The sequence below is a fragment of the Scatophagus argus genome, chromosome 24, assembly GCF_020382885.2.
Source record: "Scatophagus argus isolate fScaArg1 chromosome 24, fScaArg1.pri, whole genome shotgun sequence".
NCBI lineage: Eukaryota > Metazoa > Chordata > Actinopteri > Scatophagidae > Scatophagus > Scatophagus argus.
In genome coordinates this window covers 6138513-6155594 of record NC_058516.1, presented here as the reverse complement: position 1 = coordinate 6155594, position 17082 = coordinate 6138513, and the positions used below count along the sequence as shown (strand labels likewise).

At 42.4% G+C, this 17082-nt stretch overlaps 1 protein-coding gene across 4 annotated transcripts; it reads right to left on the bottom strand.

The window, feature by feature from the left end:
• Window positions 1-3227: 3227 nt before the first annotated feature.
• Window positions 3228-16148, bottom strand: gca (grancalcin). Of its 4 annotated transcripts, XR_006842608.1 has the most exons (9): window positions 15992-16148; window positions 14396-14623; window positions 13493-13562; window positions 12668-12711; window positions 11835-11982; window positions 10895-11008; window positions 10615-10673; window positions 5616-5730; window positions 3228-3547 (listed from the first exon to the last, which is right to left on the bottom strand). XR_006842608.1 is itself a non-coding variant. In XM_046382038.1 (8 exons), the coding sequence occupies exons 1-8, from the start codon at window positions 16013-16015 to the stop codon at window positions 3518-3520; spliced, it is 717 nt and encodes a 238-aa protein (XP_046237994.1). In that variant the 5' UTR covers window positions 16016-16148; the 3' UTR covers window positions 3238-3517. The 4 variants fall into 4 exon arrangements, 3 of the variants coding, with proteins under 3 accessions (XP_046237994.1, XP_046237992.1, XP_046237995.1); XM_046382038.1 differs by lacking the exon at window positions 5616-5730 and having other exon boundaries at window positions 3238-3547; XM_046382036.1 differs by lacking the exon at window positions 3228-3547 and having other exon boundaries at window positions 3635-5730.
• Window positions 16149-17082: the final 934 nt, after the last annotated feature.

Genomic DNA, 17082 nt, shown 5'->3' with positions numbered 1-17082 from the left:
CCCTACTCTCCTCTCCTACTCTCCCTCCTCTCCTACCCTCCTCTCCTCCCCCCCTACTCTCCTCTCCTACTCTCCCTCCTCTCCTACCCTCCCTCCTCTCCTCCCCCCCTACTCTCCTCTCCTACCCTCCCTCCTCTCCTCCCCCCTACTCTCCTCTCCTACCCTCCCTCCTCTCCTCCCCCCTACTCTCCTCTCCTACCCTCCCTCCTCTCCTCCCCCCTACTCTCCTCTCCTACCCTCCCTCCTCTCCTCCCCCCTACTCTCCTCTCCTACCCTCCCTCCTCTCCTCCCCCCTACTCTCCTCTCCTACCCTCCCTCCTCTCCTCCCCCCTACTCTCCTCTCCTACTCTCCCTCCTCTCCTCCCCCCTACTCTCCTCTCCTACTCTCCTCTCCTCCCCCCTACTCTCCTCTCCTACTCTCCTCTCCTCCACCCTACTCTCCTCTCCTACTCTCCTCTCCTCCACCCTACTCTCCTCTCCTACTCTCCTCTCCTCCACCCTACTCTCCTCTCCTACTCTCCTCTCCTCCACCCTACTCTCCTCTCCTCCACCCTACTCTCCTCTCCTCCACCCTACTCTCCTCTCCTCTCCTCCTCTCCCTCCTCTCCTCCACCCTACTCTCCTCTCCTCTCCTCCTCTCCCTCCTCTCCTCCCTACTCTCCCTCCTCCTACTCTCCCTCCTCCTACTCTCCCCCCTACTCTCCCTCCTACTCTCTGGCAGACCTGCTGAGCTTTCCCACAACATGGCCAACATACCAGCTGCTTCCATGTTGGGTGAGATTACTGTGGCTGTGTGTCTGCATATCCAGCCTGAAGGTAAGTGTATGGTGATTATTGGTGCTGTCAGAGGTCATGTTGGGCTCAGCTCTCATCTCCATATAAAAGCTGTACAGGGCCAAGGAGGAGGACAAAGTCTTACAGCTCCGTCTCCTGTGCCGAACACCAGTCACGGTGCATCCGCCTCTGAAGCAGACTTACGCCCAAGTGACCTCCAGAAATGCCTCTCCTGCTTTCTGCATCCCTCGGGCGGTGATGTTCTCCACGTCTTTGATGTTGTTTAGGCTCTTGGTGACAGCTGTTAGGGTCAGCTGGCACCGAGTGTAAATCACTGTTGTTGTTGTTGTAGTCGCATCATCTTGTCATCTGCTTCAGGGTTGTTTAATTTTCTCAATAAACAAGTCTGTGCATACACTAAGTTACCTTTGAGAGTGTGGTCTTTTTTTCTTTTTTTTTTTAATCTCAGCTCATTACTGAATTTGAAGACAACAGATATGTGATGTTTATTAAAGATCCCCCTGAATTTCTCAAATACACCAGACACACATGGGGTCACAAAGTTGTCCACTTCTTATTTTCTTCAAGACCTGCTTTGTTTATGTGCTAGCCGCTGTTTTCACATGAGTCCAGTTTTAGTATCCACAAGCTTTGAGTTCATCTTTTGTGCACTTGTAGGCATGTTATCAGTTCAGTGTTACAGAGTTCTGATAACTCATAGCTTATATTCCAGAGGATGGTGAGAGTCCAAGAGTAAATACCGGTCTGTGTGTGGGGGTTTCCTGCACACTTCAGTCGATACAGAACTGTTCAAAAAAAGGCAAACTGAAACTTTATGTTTGACTTGACTGACCATTGAGTTTGTGCTCTATAAAAAGGCCGAACTTCCTGGGTTTTCATTTTGACCCATGTGTTGTCCACATAGCTAAACCAGTGGCGACATGTTGGTCCTCTTGAGGCCACAATGGGAGAGACTGATGAGCCCATGACGCTGCCATGTCATACTGGGAGTAGGTGGTGTTCAGACACAGATCCAGTAGTTCATGTATCGGGTCTGGGCTGAAGCTGGTTCTGGCATGGAGGGTGTTGTCTCTGCCTTACCGTTCCCACCCGCTCCATAGTCGATTCATCAGAGTGACAACACCTTCCATGTTCGAACCAGCTTTAACCCAAACCAGACACATGAACCACTGGTCCTCTGTTTGAACACCACCTACAGCTGTGCCGTGGGCTCACCAGTGTCTCCCGTCACGGCTGACCTCTACATAGTGGAGGCAGAAAGGAAGACCCTGAACACCTCGCCACTGGGAAAGCCAGGAAGTTAAACATTTCACAGCACACAGAAACTCAATGGACAGAAACATCAAGTGACAACAGTTTGCCTTTTTTGCACAGTTCTGTACACACTGAGGAAGACAAAAGCCTCCACGTTGAAATGTACAGGAAACCCACACACACAGACCAGTATCTTCTCTCACCACCCTCTGGAACACAAGCTACAAGCTATCACAACTCTGCACCACCACTGATAACACAGCTGACAACATACCCACAAGTGCACAGACCCAGGACAAGGACCACAGACATCTGAAGGATGCACTCAAAGCTTGGGGATACCCCAACTGAACCCTTGTGAAAACAGATACAAGAACCAGCAAGCACATAAACAAAGAAGAAGAAACGGACAACTGTGTCACCCCATGTGTGTCCAGCACACCTGAGAAATTTGAGAGGATCCTTAACAAACCTCACATCCCCGCTGTCTTCAAACCAAGTAATACACTGAGACTAAAGTCCAAAGACAAAAAAAGAACACACACACCCAAAAAAGCAACCTGGTCTATGCACAGACTTAAACACTGGAGAAACTAAACAACCTCGAAGCAGATGCAAGGCTCAACACAGGAAGGCCAACTCATCAGGCCTAGAGACTCAGCAGTTTACCTGAAGTACCGGACACTAATGACAAACATGTAGACATTTTAGATAGGAAGGACGGGCAGTTTCAAAGAGGGGAAAAAAGGTCATCATTGTCATAGTATGGAAACCATCCCTCAACAGGAAGTCTACAACACCACTTGTTCTTTATCATCACTTCACTGGAGAATGAACAACCTTCTATAATTTGCCTGATGCGACTACAACAACAACAACAGTGATTTACACTCGGTGCCAGCTGACCCTAACAGCTGTCACCAAGAGCCTAAACAACATCAAAGACGTGGAGAACATCACCGCCAAGGGATGCAGAAAGCAGGAGAGGCATTTCTGGAGGTCACTTGGGCGTAAGTCTGCTTCAGAGGCGGATGCACCGTGACTGGTGTTCGGCACAGGAGACGGAGCTGTAAGACTTTGTCCTCCTCCTTGGCCCTGTGCAGCTTTTGTATGGAGATGAGAGCTGAGCCCAACATGACCTCAAGGACAACTGAGATGTCCCAGATGTCCGACAGGTTGGTCAGATTGAGCCAGCTCGCCCTGTCGCAGTACCAATAACACCACACACTTACCTGCAGCCTGGACATGCAGACACACATCTACAGTCATCTCGTCCCGCATGGAGGCAGCCGGTAGGTCAGCCATGTCATCAGAACGCTCCGCTCGGTGTGCTGAAAACAGTGACACTGAACACTCACCTTCAAAGCCGTCTTCTAAGCTCGCTCTGCTGTGGCGGACTCCGAGTGGTCTTCTGGGGCACGCAGGAAGAATGATCGTCGTCATGCTTGTCCAGCACCAGAAAATCTCTCTATCCCATAGTGAGACATTGAAATGCATGCTGTGAAAGAGAGCAAGTTGCATCTCTGATCAGAGAGTGACAGTAATTAAATTATGTATACAACTGTTGTCAAAGTCTGATGTAAAAGTTAAGTTTTGCGTGCTGCTTTCAGTGTTCCTCCTGTTAATACTGACCATGAAGAGATCCCTTCTTAGCGTGATTACGCCTCTGAAGATACCGTCAAGCTTCAGCAGTTACACAAATCGATTGGACAAAACTTAGCTTTTTCTCCTAACATAATCTCTTTGTTGTCTTGACGTCCCTCCACCACTGCTCAGAAACATTGTCCAGAGAAGCAAAAAAGGGCAACTACATATACTCTGGAAGATGCTCACGATTGTAGGAGCATGTTGTATTGATTTTGTAATGAGTATTAAAACCCTGAGCCATTGTAAAATACTGTAAATGTTTTCTGTTTCTATCATGTAAAGACTACGTCAACAGCGTCCAGCAGTCTGGACTCAGTCGGCTGGTTTTGTCTCAACACACCATTTCAATGTCTGTAGTTTCTCTGCCAAATCATTAATGACGCCTACTGTCTTCCCTCAGAGCCCTGGCCTAGAAAAAGCCCAGAACAAATCCAAAGAAACCTCCCCGGTCCTCCTTCACACAGAGACTCCTCCAGACGAGAACTTTGCAGGACTGCTGGAGAGCGACGCACACACAGAGCAGAGACTCACACACAACAGCGTGGACTCTGTAGAGCAACAACACCAACAGCCACCGAGGTTCCCCTCAGGCCGACAAGCCTCTCTACCTGACGTCCCCAGCAGCTCAGGAACGTTGGGACTCCACAGGCCAGTTTCTGACCCGGGGCTTCCAGGAAAGTAGGCCTCCCCGCACGCTTCGACATTGACTGAAGGTCTTCTCTCAAGCTCGACTCAGGGTCTAAGAAAGAGACTGAATATGCAAAGGAAAACAAACTGTAGACTTTCTTCCATTCCTTTTCGGAAAAATTTCCCCCGCCCTTCAAGCTATCTGATTTCGATGTATAAAGTCCATTTATACAGAGGTATTTATACACTATATTATTAACATATGTAAAGTCATCATCTACTGTGTACATACTTCAAATAGAACACTGCCAGCAACACGAGGCACCTGATGTGCTTTTCCTAAAAAGAGATATGCATGTTTTTTTGGTTTCTCATGGTTTCTTTTTCTGGTGCATGTTCCTCACACACACTGCAGCTCACTCGGCAATCAGGTGTGATCTTGGCATGCTTACAGACTACTGTAGCTATCAAGTCTCATTTTCTATGACTCCTCCCTCTCCGCGGGAACACGAGCTACTTGAAACTCCCTCTGAGGCATTTCTGTATTCCACTCCGCAGCTTTCATCTTCTATCAGCAGCTCCAAACGAGTGACAACAAACTCACAACGAGGTCTGTCTGTATATTTAGCGTGCCTACTGTACACAACATTGCCACAGATTCTCATTCAGCTCCAAATCCAGAACAGCGTTAACAATAAAGCGTGCGGAGGCTGCATAGACATCCCATAGCACAACAATACTGTCGTCAGTCTTTGAGAGCAATAATGAAGAAACAAGCAGACTCTTGGTGTGGAGTTTAAGACTCTCTGGAGAGAATTTTATACAGCCAAGTGAATAAATACAGAAATAAAAAGCATCTTTCAACGGCATTCTATGTTAATTTATTTGCTATGTTAAGATCTATATGTAAATTTAACAGCTCAAACTTCAGGATGTTGTAAATGTTCAAGACAACAAAATGAATGCTTGTAAAACTGAAAATGTAGAACTACCATTTAACCGCCTGCATCATATCAATAATCCCTCAGCACGGCTGCAGTCTCGACTAGCACGCGAAGGACATTTACGTCCAGGCAGTTTGGGGACTTTAATGATTTCTACATCAGTTCTTACTGGGACAGAATGGCTGGGAAAAGTTCTTTTGTATACATTAGGGGTTAAACAATCTAATTGGTTAAAAATATAAAGTGAGTACAGTGTGTGACCGTTTTTGTCACCAGAATCCACCAGTTGTGGTATCATCGAACTTTGGCTGCTCTTCTGCAGAGAGCTTTTCGAGTTTTAACCTCTACCTTCTTGCATGGGCGGTGTTTTTAGCAGAGTTGATGTCCCTTAAGCTTGGGCTTTCGTTTTTTCCTGCGAAGGTCATCCTCTCAGCCCATCCATATAAAACTGGCTTGACTCGATCTGTCACAGAAACACAACGGTTGTAGAAATGATTGAAACTGCCACGACAATGACATCGCTTACAGGTGTAAACGTTTGACTGCTACTGTGAGACTGTCACACACGAGGCAACATCCTGAAACTTCTTCACAGCTGGAGGGAACTCTGACTATCCTACACACTAGTTTTTGGCTGCATGCTTTAGGTCTTCCATTATCTTCTCAAAAAGTACAATTTAAGCACCTGTAAAGCATCATCAGAAAAAACCAGAACCCATGTGGACACAGCTCAGCCTTCAATAGCCTTAGCTTTATAAGCCTGCTCTGGCCTTTACCAATGACAACAGACACCTGCTTCTCCACCCTCACTGATGTAAATGTACTGAACTGTTTTTCGGGCGAACTTGCATGACAAAAATGAAAGTAGTCATTTTAGTTTTTTAACCACACAAATTCCCACACGAGCTCATGTACTGCATGGAGACTGCATTCAACTAAATTATTTAATTAAAAAAAAAAAAAGAAGAAGAAGAAAAAGGTCTCAATCAGCTGCCTGTGATGTATTGACGCATAAGGTCATAACTCATCCAGAGATTTAGAAGTAACGGTTAGACCTATTTTTCTAAAAACAAAATATTTAATTTGCCATTATTTTTCTATGTATCTTATTTGTTTAAAAAACAAAACACCTGATGTTAGAACGGAGTGGACTGCTCACAGGGAGACGATGAACGGACTGCATAGCCTCTCGATGTAGCAAGCAAGACGTCAGTGACGGGCAACACTTTGAGCTCTGTGCTGCATGTACTGTATGCTGTTTAAATGGTTTGTCTTGATAACGTGGAAATGATGCACGGGTTCGTACGTAAATTTTGAAAATCAGATGTTTCCTACACCTTCAAGGAGAACTGAAAGCAGCCAAGAGCAGGAGGACGATAAACGTTTCCAGCAGAACGCAGGGTGTTTTCTTTGATAAGCTTTCCTTCTCGAGCACAGATGTAGAACAAAAGTTGCTAAAGCCTAACTCGACACATCCGACGCCTGGAGGGTCGTCTACTGAATTTTCATGGGATTTGCAAACTTTTGCACAGAGATTAGAAAACTTGCTGTACTGGATATAAATGTCACTTTTTAAATCTAGTGCTGTTCACAATTGTTTTTATGCATTTTTTAAATGTTTGCCACTGTATTTTATACAATGCAACACTTAACAGCTAATTTGAATGTTTCTGTTCTTAACTATATTTAAATAAATTAAATATATTGTGTAAATAGACTGGGGGGAAAAAAGGCGCAATTGTATAAATTAATAAACAGAATGCATACAGATTGAAGTGTTTATTGTGAGTTACAAAATATGATCTTGACTCCCACAGTAGGCATGTGGAGAGGTTCACTTCACTGCAGTTTTTAAACACATGAAAAACTGCGTTTGAACCCGAAACACGGAAAACAAGTTTATGGCTACAAAACATCAAGAATTTTCAAATACTGTAGCTGTGACAAAAAAATCTCAGCATCTTTACCAGGAGCCCGTGTGGATTTCCATTAGCTTTCAGTCACTTTGGCTTATTATCATGTTAAAAATCAAGCTAATGTGCATTTAACTACTTAAACTACTGCTGAGCCCAGTGGAAGTAAAGAAAACAAAAGTGCACAAAAAATATTACAACAAATAATGCACATGAAAAATTGTATTAACTGTAAGAACACGGCTTAGTGTATGAGTCAAATCAACACTATGTTATCTGCAGTGCTTCCTTTACATTATATATAAATGATTTTACTATATTAGCCAATACATTCAGAGATTATAATGGCACAGTGAGTCAACTTCATGGTGCAGTTGCATTCCCAAAGATTAATATTCATAATAATGTGATAGTTGGTAGATTCATTCCTACGTTGCTCCTGTCGCAGGTCCATTCCATAAGGCCTCCATTCCATAAGTGTCCAGAAGATTTTTCAAATTATTCCGATACTGGTATCAATGTTGCTATGTTGTCTGGGACTTTTATTTTGAAAGTCAGAAATCCTTTAAAGTAACAATCTCAAAGACTTTCAGTGAAATAAATGTCTGTTAAGTCACTATCTGCCACCAACCGAGGTAAGATACTGGTGCCTGTGGTCCTCATATTAAAGTACTGCAGTATTTATATATGTGCAGTATAGTACACATGGTGTTATTTCCAGAAACAGTTACTGCTGATGCAAACCACACATTCTCTTACTGCCACTGCTTTCCCTGCTGTTCACAGACTCCTGCTGTACGCAGAATGAAAAGGCCAATCACTGCCTGACTTCTTTATTAAAACTACAATAATTTGTTTTGCTGCCTGTAGAACTCTGGGAGCTGTAGTATTAAACTGCAAGTTACCACACGTGTTGCCAAATCAGCCAGGACTGAAATCCTCAAGATTGTTACGTTAAAGACACTGAAATGTAAAAATCCTCCACAGTCCCCTCTAAGTTAGAGCTGCAACGAGCATGACTGATTAGTTGGGATGCCAACTGTGTGGATAATCGATTAATCGTTTGTCATTTTTTCCAAGCAAATCTGTAAAACGTTTAAACTTAAGGATTTGCTGCGTTTCTTCGTCACTGAGGACAGTAAATGAAGAGTATTTGCGTTTTGGACTACTGGTCGGACAAAAGAAATGTCACTTTGGGCCCTGGGCAATTTTGCTTAAATTTTTTCACAATCTCTTGACATTTTATAGACTACATTATTAACTGTGAAAATAATTGTGGGATTAATCGCTAATTAAGTTATTGTTAGTTGCAGCCATACTCTAATGTCGATACATACTTTGCGTACTGGTATACATGTCTGTGCACCTGATACATCTTCGGCACATCCCTGTGTGACATACAAGACTGAAGCGTTACAGCAAGCGTTACAAGCAATGGGTACTTTCCCGTCGCGGCTCATGGCAACTCGGTGTGTACTGGCCTCCCTTTGCACTCCTGCGAGGCAGCGGTTCACAATCCACCACTGACTGGTTCATTGGACGCCCTGACCTCGTGGTGCGGGACACACAGCAGCACTTAGATGGCCATTGTGCAGAGGATGAACTGTGAGCAGGAGAGACAAAGACGGTCAGCCACAGAGGAGCTCAACAGGAGACGCTCGGCTGTTTCACATGCAGCCTTTAAACAACATCATCGAGAAACGTCTGTATACTCTCATGTCTGAGTATACTCTCATGTCTCGTTCGTTACAACATATTATCAAGAGCAAAAACTACTTTTTCCATGCACCAAACTATATCTGTTCACCAGTGGCGGGCCGTGCATTTGGTACCTGGGCCTTCAGTACAATACAATACAACCACTATCACGTCGCAACCATAAAAAAACATCAATACTACCCAAAAACGCAATATGACAAGGCGTGGCATTAGAGAGAGATGTTGAGGATAATCACCTTTATTAATACAACAAGAAACACAGTTAAGACAACTGCATACCTCCACACTACAACCACAGCTGTGCCATGTACATCATCTGGAGCAGTTCACAACGTGCTAGTCGCACTTGGCTGTGACTTTTGCTCTCACCGACCAATCAGAGGACGGAAGAATGCTGACGCTTCCCAGGGAAGCGTCACAGTGAGGATTCTGAAATCTGACTGGTTAAAGAAACAGTCAGTGTCTAACACAGTCTAAATTGCGTGGGCCAGCACTGAATCTGAAGGCCCTGGGCAGATTAGACTGACATGGCGACACATAGAGGCTGAAATCTGATTGGACAAAAATCAAACATCCACATACACGTACTGCAAGGGGTGCAGCCGAGAGACATGCTACAAAATGAAGAGAATAAACTGTTGGGAATACGGTAATATAATTTTAGGGAACAAATATTAGAATTTAGGTTGTAAAAGTAGGTCAGTGCTTCTGATAGTGTTTAGGCCAGCAGAGAAGGCCTTGCTGGCCCTTATGGCCAGCCAGTGAGGTTGAGTTAGGGACTGAACCAAAGTTATTAGTGCCCAAGGGAGGTTGGGGGTGTTGGAAAATGAGTTGTTAGATTTCATTTTGAGCGGGGGAGACTTAACTTCTATTACATGGGGTAAGCAAAAACTCATTTCATTGCAGCTTTCATTTTCTTCTGCACAAACATAGCAGAAAGTAAGAAGTTGGCTCATGCGCCCCTGCTGGTCATAAAGATGAGTTCTCTCATATGCAAAGGACAACAGTCCTGCATAATTCATTCATGATACATTCGCTCCTGTATTCTCAAAGAAATTATACAAATAAACTCGGTGCAAAACTGTTATTCTGTTATATTATCATCCTTGCGGCTGCAAATTTACCCAGATTTGACAGATGTTCGTTTTTTTGACGTTTCAATTGCTTTTTTTTATTTTTTGACATTTCAGCACAGCAGCTTCTACACTCCAGCAGTTGCAGGGAAATTCTTTTCCTTTGCTTTAGTAAGAGTTTTTTTTTTAAGCATCTGACGTCATGTTAAATTCTTTACGTTTGTCACAGTACAGATAATACAGCTAAACCTGTTATGTTTCCACAGGACTCAAAGCTCCCACAGTAAGAGCAGAACATGCAGCCTTGTGTGTTAGCTTAGGGATGTTCATTACACTAATGATCAGGCCGCACCTCCTCATGAACACATGACATTTATCAGGCTGAAGTTTTTTTGGTTCCTGAATATGAATTGGAACAGCTGCACAAGCAAACCTCATAGAGAGAAGCAAGTAAGGTTTAGCAGTATGAAAACTAATGTTCTAATAAAGCTGGGGATCCCTTTGCATTCCTCTCCCTGTCCCAATAAATTTCATAAAGCCCCTTAGACAATTTGTTATAGGTTCAATAAACTGTAAAGTATGTGATGGAGGGAGAGCGACCATAAGAAAAGGGATGGCTCTGTGTGTGAGAGGCGGACTTACGTCATCATACTGGAAGTTCACAGACCCCTGCTGCATGGTGTCCCTCCTTCTGAAGTTGTCTGCAACAGCAAGAGTAAACGTTCACAGTGCTGCAGGGTCACGATTTCAATAAAGCTTATTTCACACCACAACGCCTCTGTGTCACCGATCTGCGTGCCGAGCCATGCACAATGTCACAAAAGGGATTACAGGTGGAATGAAACCAAAAGCAATCTCGCTGTCGCTCCACATTAAGAGCATGCATGTGCACACGAGTTATTTCTGTCCGCGTGTTTCGCACCTGTGAGAGCTCGCAGCTTGACACAGCAGGCCACGTAGTCATCAAAGAAGATTCTTCCACCTTTGTTGTAGCGCTTGATGATGGTATTCAGGGCCTGAGGACTGACGCGGTAGCCTGATGGGGAGGGGAAAAACATCACTTTTATTTCTCTCATCTCAATATGTGAAGTGGTGGCACCAAACTGAAGGAAATCATCATCATTATAAAAGATTTTATTTGTTAGCTCTTAGGATGAATGCAGTTTCACGACAGAATGTTTGAAAGCAGATGGAAAAAAAAATCTTTTTCTAAAGAGCTACTAATAAAAAATAAAATACCGGTGTGTCAATGGCCGCTTTGAAGAAATTAGTGGGAATAAAAATCAAGGCTGTACATGGCTGATTTCATGTGAGATGTGATTTCAGATAAAAAACAAAAAAAAAAAAAAACAGCGATACAGGTTCAAAATGGCTAAAAGAACAATGAATGTCCCTACTGGGGGGGGGTGTCGCCTGCAGTTGATCAAAAAAATGTAAAACCTTCTTCTCATGTCTCTACATGAAAATGATATATTATATAATAAATCCTTTCTGTGAGAAACAGCTACTTCATCTTTCCCCTACAAAATGTCACAAAAATATTTTTGAAATAAAAATCTTGTGCCATATTTTTCTTGACACAAAGACATTTTTGCCCAAAATTTCATTCATGTTTTTATAATTTTAATTGGTGTCCTGTTGGCCCAACTGTCAATTTTGAGTGATCTGTGTGTACATGATATGCATCCTCACCGCTTTACTGTGATGAAAAGGATGATAAGTCAGAGACAGGTCACATCCATCAGCACAGATTAAAGCCTAAATGGCTCCTGTGAGGTCTAATTAAGTGCCATTTAAATGTTCCGATTACCATTAGCTGTAATATCACAAGCACATTAAACCTCCATGATGTTAACACTCACCCATGGCGCTGATTGCCTGAGACATCTCGTGAGGTTCAACAGTTCCACTCCTGTCCTGGTCGAACATCATGAAGTTCTGCTTCCAGCCGTTCAGAGCTGTGAACAGCTCCTTGAACTCATTGAAACCCATCTTGCCTGTATAGTCCCTCTGGTGGAAATCTGGTTAAGCTTAAATAACTGCTGCAGGGTATATACAGTAATCCTTAAGTTAAATTTAATGCCTTTTAATACCTTTTTGATACAAAATTATACACAACAAAATAAATTTCAGGACTCACTGATGTTGACCGCCTATCGAACATGTATTTCTCTTCGTGAATAAAAATAAAACAAACTACATAAAATGTAAAACGAAGAGATAGTTCCAGCACACTGGCTGGCATTCACTGCATGAACTGGCCCAGCTTTGTTGATGCCATCAACAAGCTGTTTTTGCTAGTCCAAATCTGATTACGTAACCGGTTTTGTCTTTGCAATGTCAGAGTCAGGAAACATTTAAACAGCTCCGCAATTCCTTCGTTGGAGTTCAATGAGTGGTGTTTAAGTGCAGTGCTTAGACACCACAGAGCCTCGGCACGCAGTGTTAGTCACCCAGAGGTCAGGCATAGTTGCTAGTTTACGGCGGCGGTGGTGATGCAGCAGCACAGAAAGTTGACAGTGGTAGAGTTAACTGCTGTCGCCGACAGCGCATTCCATTTTTAGGCTTGGTGGATTGCATATGCAATTGAAGTGTGTTAGCTCCCATCCAGTTCAAGTTGATGTTGTGAATGTGAATGCAAATGAGGACATTCAAGTTTTTTTCAAAGTTCACCCCGCTGGGACAGAAAGGATACATCGAGCATTGCGATCATGATCCTGCACGTCTCCAGGCTGAAAGCTGAGAAGATAAAATGTCAAGAATTAGCCGAGTTAGCATTAACAATCCGTTTTCATTCCAAAGATTAAAACACCACCTGTGGAAGACACACGTCACTTCTAAAGCCGAGGCATTTAAATGTACAATCCAAAAGTAAACAGAGAGCTGCACAACCTGCTTTCAAATCACAAAAAAATCTTCCAACTGAAAGTTTTCAGACAGCCTGAGACAGGAGAAAGCCTCGCCCGCTTGTTATTTTGACTTTCAAGTCAAAGGCACCTGCACAATAAAAAGTTTTGTGCAGCATTTTAACCCAAAAATGCTGGATAAACTATCTTAACTTGCGCCTCCTTTGTACTGGTGAGCATCTTATTTCACATTCACTGACGTGTATGTCAAAAGTCAGCCAATCACTGTACAGTCAGTTAATTGTGGCTTAACAAGCCGTCCCTCACTTCCCCTTGAGGGGATCCTCATCTGACTGCTGCTGATCAACGTCAGTCTTTCAATATTTGTGATGGTGAAAGAGGAAATTATGGCATGTCGCAAATTGGAGCTGTCGTGTTGCAAGAGGCCACACACGCACACGACCCAGCATGCATTGCACGGCTGCCAGCTTTAACATTAGCTTATACTAACAAATTCAATTTTATTTATTCTTACTACTTGTATTTTTATTTTTGATTTCATTTATTTATTTTTAGAAAATGGCTGTTTGTGAAGAAGACGACAGTACACATTTATTAAAACAAATCCAGGAGGAAGTAAACCTCCATTGTGGAAAGGCGAGCGGTGAACTTACGAGAGTAGCCGCCAGTGAAACCAGACTGGGTCAGACACCTCTGGAGCTCCTCAGCATCGACCTCACCGTCCTGCAGAAGACAGGAAGTGAGATTCAGTCATGTTTTTAATCACATACACCAAGCGGTCTCAGTTAAATCATCTGTGACCAAGTATGGAAGCATCTTGTACGAAAGAATTTAAATACAAAATCAAAAAGAAATAAAGTGATATACAGCAAGCATTACTATGCATCTCCTTTTCATGTATATACTGTTCTGCAGGAAGAGATTCAGACACTGTCTGTGTTTACAGCTAATGAGTCCTCATTAGCTTGTGTTAGCCAACACTAAACACTAACTGGGTTATAGCAGAAGAAGACTGCATTTCTTCTGGCTGTGCAACTTGTGGACTTCTGTTAGCGTAAGCATATCATCATGCACTAAACAAGTCAGTATCTTCTGTAATCTAACTGACACTGATTAGCCATCAATACTTACATTATAATACAATTCATTCAGATAAGACAAAAAGATAAGTAACTGTTGTATTAAGACATTTTTATTAGACACAGTAAATGTAACATTAAAAGAAAAAGTCATAACAATGTACTTTCTTTTTTAATTTTTATTTTAAATCTTTTTTCACAGTTTAAAAAGGCAAAATGAAGTCACTGTGGTCAACGATTTTGACCTACTCGACTTCTTTCACTGTAAAATTAGTCATTTACCACAATTGAGGCAAAGTGAACTCGAGTTGAGACAGATCCCTAATTTCACTCAACCATCACTCGACAACTTACTGATCTTTTCAAGATAACTGCAAAGAGCACATTTCATGTTCTTGTCTACACTTAAATGTGAAAGTGAAAGCAGTGAAAGCCGTGGCCTTGTAACATTGTGCTCTCATAATTACAGATACTTGCCTGGCCTGCTATGGCTGTAAAGTAACCCCACATCGGATCATTGGCAGCTGGGGGTGGGGCGCCATATGTGCCTGGATAGCCTCCTCCATAGGGGGCGTATCCTCCCTGGTGTGGTGCGCCTCCCATCGGCCCACCCATGGGTCCAGACATGGGGCCTCCCATGGGCCCTCCTTGCATTCCTTGGGGCGGCATCCCCTGAGCTGGCATGCCTGGCATTGGACCCCCATACTGAGGAAGAGATCAGATCACAGAGGAGAAATTAAGAGTCGGATTTTGCATAAATACTCATTATTGTGTTCACACTTGGTCTCAGTTCCAATTTAATGTCAGAGAGCTGCAGGAGTCTCCACAGTCACTGATGATATCAAGTAAATAAAAGATACAAAGGCCTGAAGCACACCTACGACACAACATGAAAACAGATACACCATGAACTGAAACTGTGAAATGTACATACTTCCTTTCTTGTTCAGATTAACTACGTCATAAAAAGGGTTGATATGTATTGGCTGAGCTGGGAAATAAAATAATTCTGTCGTGAATAAAAACAACATAAACCCAATAAACCAAGCTAATTCCCAATACATAAAATTTGCCAGTAAATTTTTCTTTTTTTTATTCTTGGTTTCAGAAAAACAATTAAACACGCAGCTTATTAAAATACAACCATGTTATATGATCACCACACATTTCTCATGTTCCTTATATTATTCTTTGACTCATTCAATATTTTTATGAAGACTAATATAACGTTAAACAGGCCTTGGACTGAGAGACAGCTGGAGGACGTAAATCAGCAGTAGACGTGAATGTGTGAAGTGATGTGCAATGTCTGATGTGAGGCAGCTCAGACCCTGTCGCCTTTGGACTCTGGAGGCCTGTTAGCGGCTGATTCAGGGCTGGAGTCTCTATTTTACAACGCTGAGAAATCACTGAAGTCAAAAAGGACACTTTCGAAAGTTTCTTTATAGAAACTTTAGAAGTCCTATAATTTTTCTAAACGGTTTCATTTCAGCATTACTAAAAGTTGTATTCTCTACTTTACAGCCCAAACGAATTTAAATGAGTCCGCTAATAGTAAAGTAAGGTGTGTCTGGCACGTCACCAACCAAGCACTTCCCGGGTCAGCACATTCCCACAAACACCTTTTACTATAGAAGATAGTATAGAGGGTGAATTAAAGTATAAGCAAATAAAAACGTATCTGAGCACAGTGTTTAGGTTTTTAAGAAAGCTTTGACAAACATACCACATTGAAGGTCGAGCGTCTGTTTATATTCGCAGGTCTTAGACTAAAGGTAATGTGGTTTTGCTTAATACCCCTTGACACAGGGAAAATGTCCATCCCGGAAGACAGAATTAGAGCCAGTTTATTAATGTGAAATAAACTGACGACGCCAAAATGGCTACCGCGCCAACGAACGACAATAAAGCGAGGCCACCAAATGTCGTTAAAGTATATACATAACTCGCTAATTTTAAGACAAGCAGTCTTCTTTTGACAAATTATCGGAAATTCGCTAACACGAGAGCTATAAGCTAACCAATATAGCCTGCTTATCGATATAAAATCACTGTCAAACATGGTTTACTCACCCCGCCGTAGCCTGGATAAGCCATTTTAGCGAAACAGAGCAAACTTTCAGAAGTTTAATTTATTTCAGGTGTGATTGACTCTCACGAAGCTGTAACTTCCGATTAGTCTGAGCAGTTGCTACGTCATATCCGAGGTGCTGAAAGCTGCCGGAAGTGCGTTGGTGATTGCACGGATGAACCAATGGCTGAGACGGAGTACAATAAGACCCACCCCATATGGAGTGTACATTCTTTCAAGGTGCGGCTTTGAGGCTATCCTCGTAAATTCGAGCGCTCTGAAACGGCGGTGGTAATGGGCCGGAATTTAAAGATTTGAAAATAGGATCACATATAGAAATAAGTAATTAAAAAGTAAAAATATCAACTCGACAAAGCTGGTGGTAAATATAAGCACACTGTTTCATAAATATCATGTTCTGATCATTTTAGTGTAACATTTCTATTTGCTATGAACTAGCATGTCCATTTTCCTGTATTTGAACTTGTCATTAAAGTATTTCCACTGTTTTCTCATTGTAATGTCCTTACCGTTAAAACAGCATTTTCTTACCCTTTCATGGCATGTATTTTTTTTCTTTCTCAAAGTTGGATATTCAATAAATTTTGAAAAGCTTATTTTTGCTTTTTCATTTCAGTAAAAATATTTAGCTGTCCTCCATGCTTTCCACTAACCACCAGATGGTGTTCTGGGACTTGGACTGTGAATGCCATGTAAACAAAAAACAAAATAGGTTTTATTTTCACAACATGCAACTTTTTAAGAGAAGCAGGGGCGACTCAACAACTCTTTCTTCTCTTACATAAAGCATAGAAATGCATTACACATACAACATAACATAAAATAAATGCAACATAAAATAAATCTGAAGTGGAATAAAATTAAATAGAGTAAGATTTAAGAGGAAAATTTATATGTTTAAGCTGCACTTTAAATTTATCATGTTATCTATTCATCTATCAGTTGTCTGCTTTAATAACATTGAAGAAAAAAGCTTGACAGGGAGTTATGAGATGTGAATTCACATCCCCGAAAGCAACTGTCAGAGTCACAACTGCACTGTATTTCACCCTTCAGTAAAACCCAGAGGAAA

Excerpts from the sequence above, each read along its gene's own strand:
- gca (XM_046382036.1), bottom strand. The coding sequence starts at position 16,015 with ATGGCTTATCCAGGCTACGGCGGG. Across the intron at positions 13,563-14,395 it reads TTACAGCCATAGCAGGCCAG|GACGGTGAGGTCGATGCTGA; the intron begins GCAAGTATCTGT and ends TGTCTTCTGCAG. Across the intron at positions 11,009-11,834 it reads TCAGGCAATCAGCGCCATGG|GCTACCGCGTCAGTCCTCAG; the intron begins GTGAGTGTTAAC and ends CCTCCCCATCAG.